The sequence below is a fragment of the Pelophylax lessonae genome, assembly GCF_965119305.1.
Source record: "Pelophylax lessonae genome assembly, chromosome: 1".
Classification (NCBI taxonomy): Eukaryota; Metazoa; Chordata; class Amphibia; order Anura; family Ranidae; genus Pelophylax; species Pelophylax lessonae.
The window spans coordinates 269,905,772-269,929,625 of record NC_138768.1 but is presented as its reverse complement, the minus strand read 5'-3'; the positions used below and the strand labels follow the sequence as shown (position 1 = coordinate 269,929,625).

General features: G+C 46.3%; 1 protein-coding gene across 2 annotated transcripts in view; it reads right to left on the bottom strand.

Annotated features, from left to right (window-relative positions):
* Window positions 1-3,872: 3,872 nt before the first annotated feature.
* LOC309551801 (solute carrier family 2, facilitated glucose transporter member 11-like) overlaps window positions 3,873-23,854 on the bottom strand; it is a 70,427-nt gene continuing 50,445 nt past the window's right edge. For both annotated transcript variants that reach the window (XM_082252494.1, XM_082252493.1), the window contains 3 exons: window positions 19,856-19,931; window positions 13,711-13,838; window positions 3,873-4,175 (listed from right to left, as the gene is read on the bottom strand). In XM_082252494.1, the coding sequence (XP_082108620.1) occupies window positions 3,978-4,175; window positions 13,711-13,838; window positions 19,856-19,931 (402 nt within the window). In that variant the 3' untranslated portion in view covers window positions 3,873-3,977. The remainder of the gene's footprint in view (window positions 4,176-13,710; window positions 13,839-19,855; window positions 19,932-23,854) is intronic.

Here is a 23,854-nt window from a genome sequence, read left to right as displayed (position 1 = left end):
ATATTAGTCTATGGAAGACATCACTTCCTATTATTTTAACCGCCGTTGTTGGCTCTGCAGAGCTTCCGCTGCTGGAGACTAAATCAAATCTGCTTAAAAAAGGTATGTACACTAATTTCTTCTTTACAGCGCTAGATAGGTTAGGGAAGGGTGCATCGACCTTGTCCATTACTACTAAAAAAGTTTATTAAAATCCAAAAAGGTAGCATACATTATACTCACAAACTTATGACATACGTATGCACGCATGTAAGAAATTGGGACCAAACGCCTCCTGGATACTCCTATGGTGCTGGATGACGTGATGGTGTCCGCATATGCCTGGCTGACGCATTCAGAGGGAGAACCCTCTTCTTCAGAGCCAAAAGAAGTGTAGTTCTCTCATCCTGAGGGGGCAGCAAGACCATAGGTGGAGTGCATAAAGACCATTCAGACCACTTACCTTCTCACATACCACTTGAGCGCAGGAGAGATACTGTTCTAGATAGGTTAGTGTTAGATTGTGGATGTCTATAAATGCAGGGATTTTAGTGTTAGGGTGGACTTACACTTTAACAACTTGCCAACCGCCGCAAGTAGATATACTGCGGCGGTCAGCCCCTCACAGGCAAAGTGACGTATATAAACGTCACTAGCCTGTGAGGCTCTGGGGAGCGAGCACGCACCGCCGGAGGCGCGCTCCCGCGCGGTCATGGGCCCCCCCATGTCCGCCGGTCACTCGGCGATCGTCGGGGGAGAAAGTCAGGCGGCTAGTGTAAACAAGCCGCCTGTCATTCTCCCCTGTGTAGAAACACTGATCATACGGTTCTACTATGTAGGACCATTGATCAGTGTTCCTACAGCTCAAGCCATAGCCAATCACAGTTAGAATCATGCCCCTAGGGACACACACAGCCCCTCCCTCTCAAATAAAGTTAACCCCTTCACTACCAGTGTATTTTTACAGTAACAGTGCATATGTATAGCACTGATTACTGCAGTAATGTCACTGGTAACCCCAAAAGTGTCAAAAATGTCAGTCAAGGGTCCGATCTGTCTGCCGCAATGTCGCAGTACCGCAAAAAAAATCGCATATCGCCGCCATTACGCGTTAAAAAAAAAACAACAAAAATGACAAAAATCTTTCCCTTTGTTAGTAAACGCGATAACGTTTGCGCAAACCAATCAAAATACGCTTTTTGTGATTTTTTTTACCAAACATATGTAGCATAAAACAAATTGGCTGAAAATGTTAAAAAATTTTGATTTTTACATTTTTTTGGGGGGGAATTTCATATAAAAAAAATTTGAAAAATATTGTTATTTTTGCAAAATTGACGCTCTTTTTTTGTTTATAGCGCATGATCAAAAAATTGCACAGGTGATCAAATACCACCAAAAGAAAGCTCTGTTTGTGGGAAAAAAAGGACGTCAAATTCGTTTAGGTACGGCGTCGCATGACCGCGCAATTGTCCGTTAATGTCACGCAGTGCCGAATCGCAAAATACCCCCTGGTCAGGAAGGGGGTAAAATCTTCGGGGGCTTAAGTGGTTAAATTGGTTTATATGACAGAAGAGACCCTATTGTTCTCTTCTGTCATAAATATGTCTTCCTGACTGTCAGTGGTAATGTGCACTGACTGTGCATGTGCAGCACAGCATACATTTACAGTACCTCCTTTTGCCGTGATAATGTGGCCCCCATGCTAACAGACTGAATCCAGAAGAAAGATCTGGAAAAGATGGAAGCGTGTGTGACCACAGAGTGCTGATGGCACAGCACTGGGGAGCATCCTTTGGCAGGTAAGTCTGTCATAATGTTCCAATATGCTGTGCATACTAGCACATTATAGCATGGAGCTCCTGGGGACCCATTTAATAAAAAAAATGTGGAGTTTAATTTTGCTTCAATAATATATGTACTGTATATAGAGTCAGTCACTGAACATCTTTTCTTGCAGATCTTTTTATTTTATTGCAAGTCTAGAAGATAGGGTGTATCTGGTTAAAAATAATGAGCTCTGCATTCTCTCATAGCATGCAACACTCAAAATGTTTCTTGTAGTCTACGACTATATGATCTTTTTTTATTTTTGCTTTATAAATTAACCACTTACTACCCGCCCGCCGTCAAATGACAGCGGAGCGGTGTAGCTATTATCCTGGGACACCGTCATATGACGGCGCACCAGAACAACCTCTCTCGCGCGCCCCGGGGGCGAGCGGAGCGGCGATCGTGACCGCAACGTGTTGCTAGGACACGGCGCGATCCCGATCTTTACCCATGTGATCGGCTGTGTCCAATCACAGCCGGTCACATGTAAATGAGGAAGTGCCGTTGTTCCGTGAGAATTACCTACCCGTGAGAAAAACCTACCCTCGTCACTTCCGGTGTACGAAAGTGTCTGTAACGCCGCGGAATTACATTAAAACAGCTCGCCAGAAATATCATGTGATCTCCACTGCTATCCCTGACACTTCCCTGGTCTTGTCTACTAAATATAAAACCGGCGGCGGCTGTATGACAACATAAATCACGGAGCCGCCAGCCGCTTTTATATTTAGTAGACAAGATCAGGGAAGTGACAGGGCAAGGAGCGGAGCTTACTCATATTGCAGTACAGCTGTTTTAATGTACCCGCCGCGATGGTAGGTTTTTTCCACGGAACAGTCATCATTTCAGACTAGTGCGCATGCGCACTAGCGGCTGTGAGCATGCGCACTGCCAGGGTAGGTTTTTCTCACGGGGTAGGTAATTCTCACGGAACACCGTTATTTGGCTCTCCTCGGCTCACATTGTCAGCCTCCTCATAGGGGACACAGAGAAATGTAATCAGGGCACTGATCACCAGTGCCCTGATTACACAAGAGTGAAATAAAATGCCATAACTGCCCACCATCAGTGCCCACAATGCCCGCCATCAGTGCCCACAATCAGTGCCCATAGTGCTGCCAGTCAGTGCCCATCAGTGCCAGCTCATCTAGGCACTGATTGGCACTGACTGGCAGCACTATGGGCACTGAGTGTGGGCACTGATGGTGCTGCCCATCAGTGCTCATCAGTGCCGCCCGTCAGTGCTCATCAGTGCCACCTGTCAGTGTCCATCAGTGCCACCCATCAGTGCCGCCTCTCAGTGCCCATCAGTGTCGCCCGACAGTGCCACCTCTCAGTGCCCATCAGTGCCACCTCTCAGTGCCCATCAGTGCCACCTCTCAGTGCCCAGCAGTGCCACCTCTCAGTGCCTATCAGTGCCACCTATCAGTGCTCATCAGTGCCGCCTATCAGTGCTCATCAGTGCTCATCAGTGCGGCATATTAGTACCTCCTCATCAGTGCCACCTCATCGGTGCCCATAAGTGCCCATCAGTGCAAGCCTATCAGTGCCCATCAGTGCCGCCTCATTAGCGCACATCAGTGGCCTGGGCAGGAAGGGGGTGAAAGTGCACTGTAGGCAAGTGGTTAAAGAAGGAGTTTACCTTTTTTTTTTTTTTTTTTTTTTTAAAGACCAAATAATAATGTGATGTAGTTATGTTGATATAGTTTATGCCATAAGAACTCATGAAGGGCTTGACCTTAATGATAGATCCTTGATAATATGTTAAGTGGTGTTTAAGTGAATCACATTCACAAATATATTTAGGAAAACAGTACTAAAGTTATGGATGTGTTTGGCAAAAACTCTTAAATCCTTTGACTCGCAATGATGTGTTCTATGCTTCCTGCTGATCAAAGGTTTAAAAGAAGCTCACGCTATTGATTAATAAATATATGTATCCATCTGGAATATTTTCTTCAAAAAAACAATGAAAATAATCAGAAGTACAAATAAAATTCTAGATCTGTGCACAGTCAGTATATAAAACATCACGTTTTTGCGGTACATATCACACTATTGTGTGAATAACAGAAGCTCCAAGAACTGCTTGGCATCTCTTCAGAAGTATCAAAAAGTCTTGACCAAAAACAGTTTGTGGTACAGATGTTTGAAGCTTTGTGAAGCTAGAATTTAGTAGAGATCACAAAAATCTCAGGGGTGCGCTCTATGCTAGGTTGGTTTGTGTAGTTGTATTTGTTGAAGTCCTCTTTTATCTCAAGTGATGATTTTCCTTTCGTTTCTGGTAGGTAAAAGTATAGGAACACCCCGCAGATTACTATGATGCCGAGAAACATAAGGAAACAATACTGCTCCATTGTAGCCTGAAAGAAAAGTGAGAAGCAAATGAGTGAACGCACAATCCACACCCATAATATACAGCTAATAAAGACATTCTACTCAAGCATATCTAAACGCAAGCAAAAATGTAAAATTATTGCAGCTTATCAGTCCTTAGGTGTGGTGGCTGCCTTCGTCTTCTGTGTATCGCCACCAACCTCCACTGGTCCTGTAGTGCGCACTTTCCATGGGCATCACTAGCACATGTCCCTTACCTTCTAGTAAGTGATCTTAGCATACTCACAGGGATAAATGGACATTACCACTAGATGGCTGTAGTAACATTTTGATGAAAAATCTATTTCCATCTTTTTATGATGGAAATCATTCAAACAGCATTTCAATAGGGACAGTGTTTTCTAAAGCTTAAAATTTTTAATGTGAAATATTGTTTTCAGTAGCTCTTCTACAAATCAGTTCCCACAAAATTGTCACTCATTTTCACTATGTTCCCTCTATTTATACACTTTTTCGCATGATCTTCCAATCTTTAGTGGAAGAACTTTCCTCAAGCTGATATGTTATTTTCAGTCCTGTATATGGTTGGAATATGACAACTGATAATTTTAGACATCATTTGTGGAGGCATCAAATAAAGTTTGTATGGAATAGTTCAGCCTTTCTCAACCAGTGTGCCGCTGCACACTGGTGTGCCGCCAGAGGTCCTCAGGTGTGCCTCGGAATCATGGGAGAGAAGGGCTGTCAGATGAGTCCAATCTCCCAATCCCCTGCCGAACTGTACATCAGCACTGTGAGAGAGCTCCTTCAGCTTCAAAAGTGAAAGTAAAGGGAAGAGGAGTGTGCTGTGCCTTCTGCTTCCCCTAAATTGCAGTACCTGGGCGAATGAGAAAAAGGTACTGTGCTACAACGTTTTAAAAGGGCTTTATACTTGTGTGTGTTTGTGTTCGTGTGTGTATGTGTTCACATCTGCATGGCTGCATTTCAGTTGGCTTCCCTACCCGCAGAAATGCAGGGAAAGGAGTACCTGACCCTTTTTTTAAATTGCGCCGCACCAAAAGCACCCCATGTTCTCCAATGTGTGGGGTACTATTAAGAATTATTGGCACCCCTAAAAAGTAGAGCATTTGTGTCAGGGTCCGGACTGGTAGCAGGAGCGGTGCAGGGAGTGGATCCACTGTGTCAGTGAGGGATTGGCGTGGACCGTACCGGAGGATCGGTTCTAAGTAGTTACTGGTTTTCACCAGAGCCCGCCGCAAGGCGGGATGGGCTTGCTGCGGCGGTAACTACCAGGTCGTGTCCTCTGGTAGCGGCTCAACCTCACCGACTGCTGATATAGGCGTAGTACAAAAGGGACAGGCAGAGGCGTAGTCAGACGTAGCAAAGGTCAGGGCAGGCAGCACAGGTTCAGAGGCGATAGTCGTTAGCAAAGGGTTCGGCAACAGGCAAAGGATTACACAAATAACGCTTTCACTAAGGCAACAAGGCAACAAAGATCCGGCAAGGGCTGGAAGGGGCAGGTCACTTATATAAGAAACAGGAAACAGGTCACAGGAAACAGGTCACAGGAAACAGGAAACAGGTCACAGGAAACAGGTCACAGGAAACAGGAAGGGAGGTTTGGACCAGGCACCAATTACTGGTGCACAGGTCCCTTAAATTTCAAACAACCGGCGCGCGCGCGCCCTATGGTGCAGGGGCGCGCGCGCCGGGAACCATGTGAGCGGGGAGCGGAGGAGGGAGCTGGAGCGGGCACAGGTGAGTGGATCTGGAACGAACGCCGCGAGCTCTCTGGTCCAGAAGCAGGGACCGGAGTGCTCAGCATTACAGTACCCCCCCCCTTTGGTCTCCCCTTCTTTTTGGTACCCAGAAACCTGAGGATGAGGTTACGGTCCAAGATATTCTCCTCTGCATCCCAGGATCTCTCTTCAGGACCGCAGCCCTCCCAGTCCAACAAAAAATATCTTCTCCCCCTGACCAATTTAGAGGCCAATATCTCCTGAACGGAGAAGACATCCGAGGTACCGGATACAGGCGTGGGAGGAAGATTCTTGGGGGAAAAGCGATTAAAGACCGCAGGCTTGAGGAGGGAGACATGAAAACAGTTGGGAATTTTAAGGGAGGAAGGGAGATGGAGTTGGTAACACACAGGATTGATCCTCTTCTTGACCTTGTAGGGTCCCAAATAACGAGGACCAAGCTTGTAACTAGGAACCCTGAAGCGGACATACTTGGAGGAGAGCCAAACTCTGTCCCCAGGAACCAGGACAGGAGGAGACCGATGTTTCTTGTCCGCTTGGATTTTCATGCGGGATGAGGCCTGTAAGAGGGACAGGCGCGTCTCACGCCAGATGGCAGAAAAGTCTTGCACCAGATCATCCACTGCAGGTACACCGGAGGAGGAGGATAACGGCAGAGGAGGCAGAGGATGACGACCGTAAACCACGAAGAAGGGAGACTTGTTGGTGGCGGAAGAGTCTTTGTGGTTATAGGAGAACTCTGCCCACGGGAGGAGGTCGACCCAATCGTCTTGACGGGAGGAAACGAAGTGGCGAAGGTAGTCGCCCAAGATTTGATTGACCCGCTCTACTTGTCCTTTGGTTTGAGGGTGGTATGAAGAAGAGAAATCCAGCTTGATTTTAAGCCGTCCACAAAGAGCCCTCCAGAACTTGGACACAAACTGGACTCCTCTATCGGAGACAATATGTGAAGGCAGGCCGTGTAACCGGAAGATGTGTCGGAGGAAATGCTTGGCCAACTGAGGTGCGGATGGTAAGGCTGGCAACAGGATGAAGTGCGCCATCTTCGAGAAGCGATCTACGACGACCCAAATTATCATTTTCCCGTGAGATGGTGGTAGGTCCGTAACGAAGTCCATCACAATATTGGACCAAGGGGTCTCTGGTATGGGAAGTGGCTGGAGAAAGCCGGCGGGTCTTTGGCGAGGGGTTTTGTCTCTGGCACATACAGAGCAGGACTGTACAAATTCAGAGATGTCCTTCTCCAAGGATGGCCACCAATATCTCCTGGAGATAAGTTGTAGAGTCTTTCGGACGCCAGGATGTCCTGCGAGAAGAGAAGAATGTCCCCACTTAAGAACCTTTAGGTGAAGACGGGGAGAAACATAGGTCTTTCCGGGAGGGAGGTTACGCAAGTCTATAGGTGCCACGGTGACCAGACATTCCGGGGGCACAATGTGCTGTGGCTTGACTTCCTCTCCTGTGACATCAGACGAACGAGAGAGGGCATCGGCCCTGAGGTTCTTGCTCGCTGGACGAAAGTGGATCTGGAAGTTAAATCTGGCAAAAAATAGAGACCAGCGAGCTTGGCGGGGATTTAGTCTCTGAGCAGACTGGAGGTAAGATAAATTTTTATGATCCGTGTAGATGTTCACGGGATGTACCGATCCTTCCAGTAAATGCCGCCACTCTTCCAAGGCCAGCTTGATGGCGAGTAATTCTCTATCCCCAATAGAATAATTTCTTTCAGCGGGAGAGAAAGTCTTAGAGAAAAACCCGCAAGTAACCGACTTGCCTCTCGTAGTCTTTTGCATGAGCAAAGCACCAGCACCAACAGAGGAAGCGTCTACTTCCAGGTAGAACGGCATAGTAGGATCCGGTCTGGACAGAACTGGGGCGGTGGCAAAGGCAGACTTAAGAGCGCTGAAGGCCTTCTCGGCCTGGGGCGGCCAAGATTTCGGGTTAGCCCCCTTCTTGGTTAGGGCTACAATTGGTGCCACAAGGGTGGAGTAATGCGGGATGAACTGTCTATAATAGTTTGCGAATCCGAGGAATCGCTGGATGGCCTTAAGGCCAGAGGGACGAGGCCAGTCCAGGATGGCAGACAGTTTGGCAGGATCCATTTGTAGTCCCTTGGCAGAAATGATGTAGTCCAGGAAGGGAAGGCTGGTACGGTCGAACAAGTACTTTTCAAATTTAGCGTAGAGACGGTTCTTTCTGAGACGGGAGAGTACTAAGCGGACATGAGCACGGTGTTGATCCAAGTTAGTAGAGAAGATGAGGATGTCATCCAAATAGACCACGACACAGGTATAGAGCAGGTCTCGGAAAATGTCGTTAACGAACTCCTGGAAGACCGCTGGAGCGTTACAGAGCCCGAAAGGCATGACTAAGTACTCAAAATGCCCGTCTCGGGTGTTAAAAGCCGTCTTCCACTCGTCACCCTCTCGGATGCGAATAAGGTTATAGGCCCCTCTGAGATCCAACTCGGTGAAGTACTTGGCGCCTTGTAACCGGTCAAAGAGTTCCGTAATCAGGGGAAGAGGGTAACGGTTCTTTACAGTAATGCTGTTGAGACCCCGAAAGTCTATGCAAGGCCTAAGGGTACCGTCCTTCGCAACAAAGAAGAATCCTGCTCCGGCAGGAGAAGAGGATTTCCTGATAAACCCTCTCTGCAGGTTCTCCTGGATATACTCTGACATGGCTAGAGTCTCTGGAGGGGAGAGAGGATAGATTCTTCCCCTAGGCGGCGTAGTGCCAGGTTGCAAGTCAATGGGGCAGTCATATGGCCTATGTGGAGGCAACACCTCCGCTTGTTTCTTGCAAAAAACGTCTGAAAAATCCGCATATGGTTCAGGCAGACGGGGAGGAGGAGAAATAACAGGTGCAGACTTGACTCGTACCTACTTGAGACATCTGCCAAAACAAGCCGAACCCCAGCTTCGAACCTCTCCGGAGGTCCAATCCAGAACGGGACAATGGCGCTGGAGCCAGGGCAGACCCAAGAGGAGTTCTGAGGTGCAATGGGGTAACACAAAAAACTCCAATCGCTCAGAATGCAGGACTCCGATGTCCATCTGGAGGGGTTCTGTACGGAACTGCACCATACCGTCGAGTCTCTCTCCATTAACTGTGGAGATGAAGATGGGCTTCAGTAAACGAACCACAGGGATGTGGAACTTGTTCACCAGCGAGGCGTCGATGAAGTTACCGGCTGAACCGGAATCCAGAAAGGCAGAGGCAGCAAAGGAGATCTTGGCGGACACGGAAATCCGCACGGGTACCGTAATGCGTGGAGAGGAGGTATTCACACCTAGCAACGCCTATTCCACGTTGACTAGGTGCGAGCGTTTCCCTGACGCGGTGGACAGAGAGGACAGTCCTTTAGAAAGTGCTCAGTACTGGCACAGTACAAACAGAGGTTCTCGTCTCTACGGCGGTTCCTTTCTTGCGTGGTCAGGCGAGACCGATCCACCTGCATGGCTTCCTCGGCGGGAGGCCCAGAAGAGGGTTGCGGTGGATGCTGGAAGATAGGCGCCAGACGAGGAAAGCGTCTGGGACGAGCACTTCCCTTTTCCTGTAGCAGTTCCTCTTGTCGCTCAGCAAATCGCAGGTCAATCCTGGTGGCCAAATGGATGAGGTCACTCAGGTTGGTAGGGACTTCTCGTGCGGCCAGGAAGTCCTTTATGGTGCTGGACAAGCCTTTCTTAAAGGTAGCACAGAGCGCCTCGTTATTCCAGGAGAGTTCCGAAGCCAGGGTGCGGAAAAAGATAGCATAGTCTCCGACAGAGGAACTCCCCTGGGACAAGTTGAATAACACAGTCTCTGCTGAGGCAGCCCGGCTGGCTCCTCAAAAACACTCCGGAATTCCTGAAAGAAACTCTGGACACTGGCAGTGGCAGGATCGTTGCGGTCCCAAAGCGGTGTAGCCCAGGCCAGGGCCTTCCCCGAAAGCAGGCTAACGACAAATGCCACCTTGGCTCGCTCTGAGGGGAACTGGTCAGCCGACATCTCCAGGTGAAGGGAGCATTGGGATAAGAATCCGCGGCACAACTTGGGATCACCGTCGTACTTGGCCGGCATGGACAGACGGACTCTAGAAGTGGCTGCGGCCACAGGCTGCGGTGGTGAAGCAGATGCAGGCAGTGGAGGCGGCTGCTGCTGTGCTGGAAGAAGCTGCTGCAGCATGGCGGTCAACTGTGCCAGCTGTTGACCTTGCTGAGCGATCTGCTGCGACTGCTGGGCCACAACTGTAGTAAGGTCCGCGATACTAGGCAGAGGCACATCAGCGGGATCCATGGCCGGATCTTACTGTCAGGGTCCGGACTGGTAGCAGGAGCGGTGCAGGGAGTGGATCCACTGTGTCAGTGAGGGATTGGCGTGGACCGTACCGTAGGATCGGTTCTAAGTAGTTACTGGTTTTCACCAGAGCCCGCCGCAAGGCGGGATGGGCTTGCTGCGGCGGTAACTACCAGGTCGTGTCCTCTGGTAGCGGCTCAACCTCACCGACTGCTGATATAGGCGTAGTACAAAAGGGACAGGCAGAGGCGTAGTCAGACGTAGCAAAGGTCAGGGCAGGCAGCACAGGTTCAGAGGCGATAGTCGTTAGCAAAGGGTTCGGCAACAGGCAAAGGATTACACAAATAACGCTTTCACTAAGGCAACAAGGCAACAAAGATCCGGCAAGGGCTGGAAGGGGCAGGTCACTTATATAAGAAACAGGAAACAGGTCACAGGAAACAGGAAACAGGTCACAGGAAACAAGAAACAGGAAACAGGTCACAGGAAACAGGAAGGGAGGTTTGGACCAGGCACCAATTACTGGTGCACAGGCCCCTTAAATTTCAAACAACCGACGCGCGCGCGCCTTATGGTGCAGGGGCACGCGCGCCGGGAACCATGTGAGCGGGGAGCGGAGGAGGGAGCCGGAGCGGGCACAGGTGAGTGGATCTGGAATGAACGCCGCGAGTGCTCTGGTCCAGAAGCAGGGACCGGAGTGCTCAGCGTTACAATTTGTCTCTGTGTCAGGAACCAGCCTGATTTTTTGCGTGTTCCACAACATACAGTAACGTTAACTGAACCTTGGACAGGGGTGCCTCAAGACTGAAAATACTTTTTCAAGGGTGCCCCGACTGGAAGAAGGTTGAGAAACACTGGAATAGTTTACCTTACCTACTAATATTCTATATAGTCAAAAATACACTATAAGGCTAGAGGTTTTTGGAAATCTTACCTTCACACCTATGTGAGCTTGTTGGACATCCTATTTCAGAATCACAGATAATAATATGAAGTTGTCACCCCACCCTTTTGCGGCTATATTAGCCTACACTCTCCTGGGAAAGCTCTCCACAAGATTATGGAGTCTCCATGTGGAAATGTGTGCCAAAAGAGCACTTGTAAGACCAAATACTGATGTTGCACAAGAAGACCTGGCACACAAACCACATTCCAATTACTCCAAAGGTGTACAATAGGACGGAGGTCACTCTGCCACCCAGTCCATTTCTTCCATACACTCTGTGCCTGTAACTCTGACCAGACTCAACCCATGTCTTTCTGGACCTGACTTTGTGCACAGGGGCACATTATGCTGGAACAGGAAACACTATATTGCCAAAAGTATTGGTACGCCTGCCTTTACATGCACATGAGCTTTAATGGCATCCCAGTCTTAGTCCATGGGGTTCAATATTGAGTTGGCCCACCCTTTGCAGCTATAACAGCTTTAACTCTTCTGGGAAGGCTGTCCACAAGGTTTAGGAATGTGTCTATGGGAATGTTTGACCATTCCTCCAGAAGCGCATTTGTGAGGTCAGGCACTGATGTTGAATGAGAAGGGCTGGCCTCGCAGTCTCTGCTCTAATTCATCCCAAAGGTATTCTATTGGGTTGAGGTCAGGACTCTGTGCGGGCCAGTCAAGTTCCTCCACCCCATACTTGCTCATCCACACTATATTGCCAAAAGAATTGGGCCACCCCTCCAAATCATTTTGGTGGAGGGGGGATTATGGTGTGGGGTTGTTTTTCGGGGGTTGGGCTTGGCCCCTTAGTTCCAGTGAAGGGGACTCTTAAGGTGTCAGCATATCAAGACATTTTGGACAATTTAATGCTCCCAACTTTGTGCTAACAGTTTGGGGATGGCCCCTTCCTGTTCCAACATGACCACGCACCAGTGCACAAATCAAGGTCCATAAAGACATGGATGAGGGAGTCTTGGGTGGAGGAACATGACTGGCCTGCACAGAGTCCTGACCTCAACCCAATACAACACCTTTGGGATGAATTAGAGCGGAGACTGTGAGCCAGGCCTTCTTGTCCAACATCAGTGTTTGACCTTACAAATGTGCTTCTGGAAGAATGGTCAAACATTCCCATAGACATACTTCTAAGCCTTGTGGACAGCCTTCCCAGAAGGGTTAAAGCTGTTATAGCTGCAAAGGGTGGGCCAACTCAATATTGAACCCTACAGACTAAGACTGGGATGCCATTAAAGTTCATGTGCGTGTAAATGTCCCAATACTTTTGGCAATATGGTGTATATTAACGAGACAGCCCATTGTATATAAGGGAACATATATGATTTATATGAATCTTACTCACTTTTAGGGCAACTTTCACCTTTTCACCATTTCTCTTTTGGATACTTTCATTCACTTTGTATACCTTGTCAGTTTGCTATCTAACATTTGCTCTGTATACACATTGGATCATAACTATCCTCAGTCCTTTTGATTTTCTTGGTCAGCTGTACCTGTTGTATTCCCTGCTGGCTTCTGCCCTGCCCTTCTCACAAGATTCTGCCTCTGGAATGTTCCGTTGGATCCTTTTTTTTGCCAGAGAACAATATTACATATTTTCACATTGTTATCTATCTAATGGGAGAGTCATAATTGTTATTGTATTTTTTGATAACGTTTTTTTTTTTTGTCTTTTCTTGTGGAATATTTCAATGACTTGGTCTCTCTGCAGATATCATTCATAACATGCTTGTCTCCTCAGGAGGTGAACTTTGCTTTACGAAACTTATTGAGCATTAGGACTCCAATTTATTGTTCTCCCATGTATACATGCTTCAATATGTGCTATACACCTTTTATGTATTTTATGAATAAAAAATTCATAGAATTTCTAATTTTTTATTTCAATAAAAGTGTATATTTTTAGATTGTGTTGACTTTTTGCTTTGGGTGCAGCTCTTATTAAAATCCTATGGGCAATTTTAACATATGAGATTTATCAATTTTCTGCGATGGAGTTGCACGATAATCCTTTTGTACCAAAGCCTCTGTTAATGTGTTACTATTCACTTTTAGGCCTTATGCACACAGGATGTTTTTGTAGCTGCTATTAGGGGCATCTGACGTTTTTTCCTGCTTTTTTTTCATTTTCCCCTCCATGTTAGCCTATGTGCCCATGCACAAATGAACATTTTGCAGTGTTTAATGGCAGGAGAGTTTAGAGGCAGGAAAAAAATCCCTCTACCAGTGTGCCCAGGAGCAGCAGAGTTTGGGCAGAAAAAATGCTTGACACTTGTAAACACATATAAACAAGCCTATACGCGTGGAAATCCTACGCACATTTAGCAATTGAGCGTTAATTCATTTCAATGGCCAGAATAAATTATTCTGGCCAATGAAGCGTATTAACGCCCAAACACTTAACTCCTTTAAACACGCCTAAATGCTTTTAAAAGTGTTAGACACTTTTACAAATGTCAGGCACTTTTTTTCTGCAAAAACACTGTTTGTGTTCTAGGGAACTTAAAAATCCTGTGTGCATGAGGCCTTAATAACAATTTTTACAATACAGTTTTCTCTTACCACTACGAAGGGGAAGACCATGCCGATGATAGCCAGGCCTAACCAGTTTATCACCCCCACCATGACAAGTGCTGCTGCCCGAGCTTCCTGAGAAAATATTTCCACATTGATAGTCATGGTGGTTGCACCTGATAGAAAAATAAATTCAGTGAGTAACTATAGCTCAAGCTTTTTCACTTAAAGACAAAATCATAGTAGAGTTTCCAAAAAGCAGCAGACTTTAATTTTACCGATGAGAGGATATTACCCATTTAGGGAGTGCATTGTTTAAACCATAGGCCCCTTTCACACGTTCGTTTCATCAGTTCAGTCACTTTTTTTCCAAGAAAAAATGGATGAAGTTTAGATCAATTTTTAACATCTGCCAGCTAGAGTCTTTAACCACTTGAGTCCCGGAGACATTTTGTCATGCAAAAGCAGACCATCTGTACATTTACATCTGTTCAGGACCCTAGTTCTGGTGACAACCAGGGATCTCCTCACTTTAGAGCAGTAGTCTCCAAACTGCGGCCCTGGGGCCAGATGGGGTCCTTTGTTTGCCTTTATCTGGCCCTTGAGGCACTGTTCCTTCCACTGACACCAACAATGGGGCATCATTTATGTCCCTGATACCAACAAGGGGGGCAGTATTTCTTCCACTGACACCATCAAAAGGGCACAATTCCTTCCAATGACATCAACGATGGGGCACTATTCCTTCCACTGACAGCAGCGATGGGGCACAATTCCTTCCATCGATACCAACAATGGGACACTATTCCTCCCACTGACACAAACAATGCGTACTATTAATTCCACTGACACCAACAAACGCACACAAATCCACCAACTGACACCAACGATGAGGCATGATTCCTTCCACTGACATCAACAATTGGGGTACTAGTCCTCCCACTAACACCAAAGATAGGGCATTGTTTACTTCCACTGGACACTAGGACATTTTCTACCTCCACTGGTAGTCCAGCCCCCTAAAGTCTGAAGGACAGTAAACTGGCCCTTTGTTTAGAAAGTTTGGAGACCCCTGCTTTAGAGTGATTTCCTCTCATTTCTTATTTTGGCTATAGGAAAATAGGTGAAAGGAAATCCCCCCCATTGGTACACAGATGGGAAAAAAACAACTGTATCCAAATAGAAATTTGGCCTTTAGTTCTACTTTAAAAACAAGAATACTTAATTAATTACATTAACTTTTTAACCACTTGCCGACTGCCTAACGACGATTTACGTCGGCAGTCAGCCCCTCACAGGCAAAGCGACGTAGGTCTACGTCGCTAGCCTGTGAGGCTCTGGGGAGCGAGGGCGTGCCGCTGGAGGCGCTTCCCCACTCCCGCTCACTCACGGACCCCCCCGTGCGTCACGATCGTCAGACGGCTAATGTAAACACAGCCGCCTGTCATTCTCCCCTGTGTAAGAATGGAGATCACACGGTTCTACTATATAGGACCGTTGATCTCTGTTCTTACACCAGTAGCCACATCCAATCACAGTAAGAATCACGCCCCTAGGGACACACTTAACCCCTCCCTCTCAAATAAAGTTAACTCCTTCCCTGCCAGTGTCATTTTTACAGTAACAGTGCATATGTATAGCACTGATTACTGTAGTAATGTCACTGGTAACCCCAAAAGTGTCAAAAATGTCAGTCAAGGGTCCGATCTGTCCACCGTAATGTCGCAGTCCCGCAAAAAAAATCGCAGATCGCCGCCATTACTCGTTAAAAAAAATACAACGAAAATGACAAACATCTTTCCCTTAGTTAGTAAACGCAATAACTTTTGCGCAAACCAATCAAAATACGCTTTTTGCGATTTTTTTTTACCAAACATATGTAGCATAAAATAAATTGGCCTAAAATGTTAAAAAAATTTTGATTTTTACTTTTTTTTTTTTTTTGGGGAATTTCATATAAAAAAATGTGAAAAATATTGTTATTTTTGCAAAATTGACGCTCTTTTTTTGTTTATAGCGCATGATCAAAAAATCGCACAGGTGATCAAATACCACCAAAAGAAAGCTCTGTTTGTGGGAAAAAAGGACGTCAAATTAGTTTAGGTACAGCGTCGCACGACCGCGCAATTGTCCGTTAAAGTCACGCAGTGCCGAATCGCAAAATAGGCCCTGGCCAGGAAGGAGGTAACATCTTCTGGGGCTTAAGTGGTTAAATGCCATTATATAAAAAAAAAAAAAGAAAGAAAAATCTATGGGGTATAAACAGTATGTATAAAGCAGTGAATGTGACATTCACCTGCTATTCACTGCAGGTGTATCTTCCTGGTGCATGTGTTTTAAAATGTAGTCATTCACCTGCAATGTTTGGTGAATGCCAGATTTAGGGCCCATTCACACTATGTGAAGCTACCTGCATTGTTCCTCAAGGAAAAACACAGGTGACTGCAATGGCACACAGAAAACAACTTTCTATGTTCCATGTTCACACCATGTTAACAAAAAACAGTTTTCTATGTTCCATGTTCACACCAGAACACAGTGTTTCTCTGCATTCCAGAGCTGTGCACTATTATGCAACATGTCTGCATAATATCATACTGCCCTAGGTGGCCCGGCATGACACTGCATAGCAAGCCCAGCACAGTGTGCTGCTGTGTAGTAAAATGAATAAAGTATTATTTTGTACACGTCACATAAAGTTCAGTAAAAATAAATACATAAATAAAAACATAAGTAAATAAACTGTGCATCACACTACTCCACGCTGCATGGCCATGCAGCTCAAAACTGGGGTCCACACTCCGATTTTGTGTGTGGGCAGCAGTATTTTTGGCTGTGGGATAGTGTGAATGGGCCCTTGGAAAACCTTTTGTGGGGCTAGACTGGGAGATCTGGAAAAGCAGTGCAATGCTGGATTAGTGCACTTTGTAAGTTGTATTTATGTACCACTAGAGGACTGCTGAGAATTACACCTTCTGGATTCCGCTGGGTTACCCTTAGCAATGGACAGCAGATAACAGCATTAAAAAATCTTGGCTCAGTCAATAATCAATCCAGTAGATGTTGGTTTTTGGGGTTTTATTGAGAACTTGGATAGGAGAAGGGATGAGTGGGATACTCCAACTATTAACTATTGACAATCTGAGGGACAACTTACTGTAGAATGCAACAAGGCCGCTGCTTCACTTTGCCACTAAATGAAGGTACTTTAAATGTTCCTGTGTAAGTATTCTCTTCAGGGTTCTGAAACTGGCACCCCCTTTCTCTCAATGCCTGTGTGCTGACACCCATCCGCTGACCCTAGCTTCTGGAGTGGTCCCCTTCCTGGCAGATCCCCGGGCAAGTTCCTCTGTACTCGCAGACACTGTTTTCCAGAGTCACCCTTGCCTCCAAACCCCACTTGCCAGCATTCACTGGACCTCTGGGTTCAGCCACACCTTCAGGTTCACCAGGCCGACTGCCTGTGACCACTTTTCCCAGCTGCAGAAGGAGAGACAGCCGGACCCTCCTTCTGGGACTTGGCTTCCCACCCAAAGACCCCCTGCCACATGTGCCCTTGACTTTTATAGCCTATCCCAGGATGCACCACTGTCTGTGCCAGCCCAATGGGACAGCTACAAAAGCCTGCGTGTCACTGGCTGGGTTTCCTCCACTGTCCAACAGGCCTCCCTATTGGACACAGTGGGGACACTCCCTCAGACCAGATGAATCACACATGGACACATGCAACAGGCAAAACTAACAATCAGGCTCCCCTGATAAGCAGACAGAGTAAACTATATTTTACCTTTTTAGCACCTATCTAGGAGATTGCTACATATATATAGTCTTTGAAAGTAGAAGTTCAACCTAAAACTAAAATCTGTAAATCTACAGGCACCCACAATCTAAGACTAACCTATCAGGCACCATAAAAAGAAATTGCTATAGATACCTTTTCTGAAGCAGCTCCAGTCTCCAGCGGTGGAATCTCTGCGCAGGAGACAGCTGACAACGGCTAGGAAATGCCTGGGAAGTGACATCACCCATAAACTTAATACAGGGCTTCCGTTGTCAGTTGCCTCCTCTCCACATGTCTCCACAGCTCAGCGTGGGACTGGCCCGGATCGGCTTTAGAAAGGTATGTATAGCGATTTCATCTTTACAGGGCTAGATGGGTTAGTCTAAAGCCTCGTACACACGCGTCGAAAATCGGCAGGGAATTTTCGTCCGACGTCCGATCCGTCGATTTTCGGCTTGTTAGTATGATGCTTCCGACAACCGACTCCGACTTTTCGGCCGAAAAAAATCTGGTGTGCAGGCTATAAAATTTTTGTCCGCCGTCAAAACACGTCCGATTTTCGTGCAGTCAGTACAGATTTCGACAAGGAAAAATCTTTTGAGCAAGTCTGGGCATGCTCAGAGAAGAAAGAACACAAAGAAAACAAACCAACACATGACACCACTTCTGAACCACCACTTCACAACTCTGGACAAAAGACGGATGATCGGTCGGCCGATAATCGTTGCGTGTGTACTAGGCTTTAGATTGTGGATGCCTGTAGATTTACAGATTTTAGTTTAAGGGTGAACTTCTACTTTAATAAAGAGCCCTTTGTTTTGTTTTTAAATGAAAAAACACTATGTGGAACTTTTATCCCCTTTGAGGGAGGAGCTAGTCGATAAATACCCCACAATTTTGTGGTTCACATTGGAATAAAGCAATCAAGCTGATCACTTGGAAACAGACCAAAGGCATCCTGAGGAGGTGGACGAGAGTGAGACCCCTTAAAGGGAAAGCAGCATGGCAATCTATTTTAAAAAAAATAGGTCAACATATTGAGTTGAGCGCAGTGTGTTGTTGTTGGTACAGTATTGCACTGAATGCACTATATGGTTTGAAAGAAATATAATATTTTGCGTAGCTATAAGTGCAATATATTAGGGGTGGTGAAACCCACTCTATACCTTATATGAGAAGGGTTATAGGAAGACACAGCACATACCAGTACTTATGGAGGACTTGAACTGGTTTGTAGCACAATATTCAGCTGCTGTTGTTGCACATACAGTCAACCCCCGCGAAGTCGTGGTTCAGAGTTCGCAGCCTCAGTCATTCACTGATTTTTACCCTACTTATACCAAAGAAAACAACAGCGCATACCAAAGAAAATGCGCTTGCAAGAAGTAAAATACATATAGGGGTAACATCCGTATTTTACATTCTAGCTTTGCAGGAGGGAGACATAGCAGTACAGTACTGTACAGTATATGGGTTTACCTTTACATTTTTTTTTTTTTTCTTTAAGGGTAATGTATTAAGATGAGTTTGAAATTAAAATAAAGTATTTTGGGAGCATATTTGGGGGGCATATTTAGGGTTTAAATTATAAAAATAGGCATTTATAGGCATTATTTTGACCACATCCAAAATTTGCAGGTTTTTCACAATTGGTGGGTGCTCTAGGAACGTAACCTCACGAATTACGGGGACCTACTGCCTATGAATTTAGAGTACAAACAGAGACAGTATTTATCAGCACTTTAATTGATTGTTGTAAGCACTATTCTTGTTGTAATGCAACATGAATGCCAAAGTTAAAGGCATTGTAAAGGCAGAAGGTTTTCTTTTTATCTTAATGTATTCTATGCATTAAGGTAAAAAACCTTCTGTGTGACAGTGTGCAGCAGCCCCCCTCAGCCCCCCTAATACTTACCTGAGCCCGTCTTTCTCCAGGGATGTTGCAGGAGTGTCTAAGCTGCCTGGGAATCCCCTCCTCATTGGCTGAGACAGCAGCGTAGCGCCATTGGCCCCTGCTGCTGTCAGTCAAAGTAATTCAGTCAATTAGGAGAGAGAGGGGGCGGGCCGGGTCGTGGCTCTGTGTCTAAATGGATAGAGGGAGCTGTAATATGGCTCGGGTGCCCCCATAGCAAGCTGCTTGCTGTGGAGGCACTCAAAAGGAGGAAGGGGCCAGGAGCGCTCAAGAGGGAACCGAGAAGAGGAAGATCTGGGCTGCTCTGTGCAAAGCCAACTGCATAGAGAATGTAAATTAAACATGTTTGTTATTCAAAAAAATTAATAAATTGAGACTTTACAATCACTTTAACCAGCTAGAGCCAGGTGCATAGAAAATGCACCGGAAAGAGTTTAAATGCAAGACTTTGATTTTTGAATAGGGTGTGTGTTTAAGGCTGCCAATCTGAAGTCTCTTACCTGGCCCTGCTCCAAATGATAAAGTATATAGGAAGATCAGAATCACGCTGCAGTAAGGCATCCAAGTGTACATAGTCTAAAGCACAACATATAAAAATAGTTATAAAAAAGTGCACACTACTTAACCCAATCATTGCTCCGAGGACACAGATTGCTAACATTTAACGTGGTCAACAATGTTTTACTAATATTATTAGAAAAGAACATAAAACTGAACAAATTCCTAACTGTTCAAGTGAATATGTGCTTTTCTGTATAACCTGCCAATGTGGCCTAAAATATTTCGACTGAACAATAAGGGGCCTTATGCACACAGTTTGGGGACATAGGAAACTAGCAGAATACAGGAGCCTAGATCATAGTGTGCCCCACAGTTTTCTTATGAAACATCAAAAAATGTAAATGTTTTCCCCATTGAATCCATCTCCTCCCTAGTTCCCACCACAGAGAGGTGTGGGCTATGTCTGTAGGTTATGTCACCAGCAAATTTACTGAATCTACAGTTTTGGATCTGGGTGTATGTGGAAAAACCTAAATATAACAGTAATATAACCTTAAAGCGGAGTTCCGGGCACAGATGTAATTTTTTAATAAACATACCCCCGGGACAGTCAGGGCTAGCACATTCCACAATGGCTAGCCTCTGATCTGTCCCGGTTCGCACTTACCTTTTAGAAGAAATACTTACTTAGAAATTTTCTTCCACAGCGTTTCCATCTCTCTTGTGGGCAGCTGAAGACGGCGCGGTCCTCTTCTGTGTCTTCTTCCGCGTCTTCTTGTCCCAGAATGCGCCGCACCGGCCCCTCTCGTCACTTCCGGCGCGGCGCGGCATGCCCAGAAGCTGTTTAGCAGGGGAATGCGGCGTCGCCCGGAAATGACGAGCGGGGCCGGTGCCGTCGCATTGATTCCTGGGAGCTGTGACGTTCAGCTCCCAGGAATCATAGCGAGGCAGGAAGTGACGGGGTGAGCCGCGGCTCCGAGGGAGGAAGTACTCTGAGGTGAGTATCTTCAATCTTCAATTGCAAGGTAAGTAAACAAAAAAAAAAAGAATTAACTATCCAATTCCTTTTCAGGTGAGGCATTCCTAGCGGAGGGGCACAAAAAAAAAAATTTGTTTTTGTGCCCGGAACTCCGCTTTAATAAAGTATCAGCAATTTCACTTCTTGGCGCCGGCCGTACTTAAATATGCGGCCTTTTGGCGCCTGGTCCTTAGCACCAAGGTGCTGCATATATGCTTGAATTGCTGGCAATATACCTGTACCCAGAGCACGCACAGGACACAGTTACTGTGGATTAACCAAAAGCTCCCCATTGCTCCTTGGGATTGGGAGTTTATGGACCACGTGACCACGCTCCCCGTACTGGCATCATAAACCTCTTAAAGGGCTGAGAGGCGCCAGCACTAAGAGGTTAGGTAATCAAGTAAAAAATCATGTGCATTAAAACATGAAAGTGAAAATCACACACAAAAAATGCATAAATAACCTAAAAAATTCTATAACTCCAGATGTGACGTCAGTGTATAGCTGACTACTCATGGGGCCAAACTATACACTGACATCGAGGATGAAGGAATTGATAACATTGATTGGCCCCCACACTAACCTGACCTAAATCCAATAGAACACCTCTGGGACATAATGTTTCGGTCAATCCGACGCCGCCAGGTTGCATCTCAGTCTGTTCAGGGGCTCAGTGGTGCTCTGGTCCAGATCTGGGAGGACTTACCCCAGGACACCATCAGTTGTGTCATTAGGAGCATGCCCCGACAATGTCAGGCATGCATACAAGCACGTGAGGGCTATACAAACTACTGAGTACCATTTTGAGTTGCTGTAATGAAATTTTAGCAAAATGGACTAGCCTGCTACATAATTTTTTCACTTTGATTTTCGGGGTGTCTTTGAATTCAGCCCTTTGTACAGGGGTGTTACTAGGTGTGAAAAAGACCAGGAGATTCAGCCCAAAGGTAAATTCGATCACATGACGCCCCCTTCCGACATCAGAAGATGGGTGTGAAGATCAGCACCGGGGGGAGCTTTGCCTGATGCTCGATTAAAGGTGAGTTGAACACCAATTATAGCATTCTGATGGGGTGACACCTCTGGACCCCTTTACATTACACTGCCCCCACCTCACTGGACCCCTTTACATTACACAGCCCCCACATCTCTGGACCCCTTTACATTACACAGGGCCCCCCCCCCACACCCCTGGACCCCTTTACATTACACAGCGCCCACCCCCCACACCCCTGAACCCCTTTATATTACACAGCTCTGCACCTCTGGACCCTTTTACATTACACAGGCGTCCCTCACACCTCTTGACCCCTTTACATTACATTACACAGCCCCCGCACACCTCTGGACCTCTTTAAATTACACAGTGCCCCCCCACACCTCTGGACCCCTTTACATAACACAACGCCCCCCCACAACTCTGGACCCCTTTACATTACACAACGCCTCCACACCTGTGTATTCCTTCTGCATTACACCCCCTCCCCCCAGCAGCTTTGTCCCTTCCTACCTTATTTGGGCATGTAGACGGGGAGACACAGGAGAGCAAGGCAGGGAGCAGGACAGACACAGAACTGGAGATAGAAACACCAGTGCTGAATAGAGAGTGGAAGCTGCCAGAGTTAACTTTCCAAGTTAACCAGCAGGGGATTGGTTGCTAGGTGGTCCTAGCAACCAATAACCTGCTGGTTAACCTGTAAAGTTAACTCTGGCAGCTCCCACTCTCTATTCAGTGCTGGTGTGCAAACTGCATACTATAGCCCCATACCTCCAAACTTTTGAACTTCAGAATGAGGGACACATGAAGGAGGAAGTGACCTGCGGTGCACTTAGCATGGTAAATTGGGTGTGGCCAAATGCTTAAAAGTGTGAGGGGCTGAAGGGGCGTGGTTAAAAAAAATACGCTTCCTTGTAAGTCAAAAACAAAAAAGGACAAAAAGCTTCCATTACAAATGGTTTGGCACAAACTGTAGGAGAGTGCGTTACGATAAGTGTGGAAGGATTCAAGAGTGCATTTCGTACATAGTGCAAAGTTTAGAAGTGCATTTTTTACAGAGTGCAAGGTTCAGGAGTGCGTTGTAGAGAGGGAAAAGTTCAGGAGTGCGTTACGTACAAAGTGCAGAGTTCAGGAATGCGTTGTACAGAGTGCAAGGTTCACGAATGCATTGTGCAGAGTGCAAGGTTTAGGAATGCGTTGTACAGCGTGCAAGGTTCAGGAATGCGTTGTACAGAGTGCAAGGTTCAGGAGTGCGTTGTGCAGAGTGCAAGATTCAGGAGTGCGTTTTTCAGAGTGCAAGGTTCAGGAGTGTGTTGTACAGAATGCAAGGTTCAGGAATGCGTTGTACAGACTGCAAGGTTCAGGAGTGCGTTGTACAGAGTGCAAGGTTTAGGAGTGCATTACATACAGAGTGCAAGGTTCAGGAGTGCGTTGTACAGAGTTCAAGGTTCAGGAGTGCATTACATACAGAATGCAAGGTTCAGTGGTGCGTTGTACAGAGTGCAAAGTTCAGGAGTGCATTACGTACAGAGTGCAAGGTTCAGGAGTGCATTGTAGAGAGTACAAGGTTCAGGAGTGTGTTACGTACAGGGTGCAAGGTTTAGGAATGTGTTGTATAGGGTGCAAGGTTCAGGAGTGCATTGTACAGAGTGCAGGGTTCAGGAGTGCGTTGTACAGAGTTCAAGGTTCAGGAGAGAGTTGTACAGAGTGCAAGGTTCAAGAGTGTGTTATGTACAGAGTGCAAGGTTTAGGAGTGCATTGTACAGAGTGCAAGGTTCAGGAGTGCATTACGTACAGAGTTCAAAGTTCAGGAGTGCGTTGTACAGAGTGAAAGGTTCAGAAATGTTCCCACGTCAGTACAGAAATATATAACTGGAAAATTTTCCTTAACATGGTCCTCGTATATACCATTTTTGGGGATTAATTTAACTCCATCTATTTCCCAACTTTATGATTACAATTATAAACCCTTTCTGGACA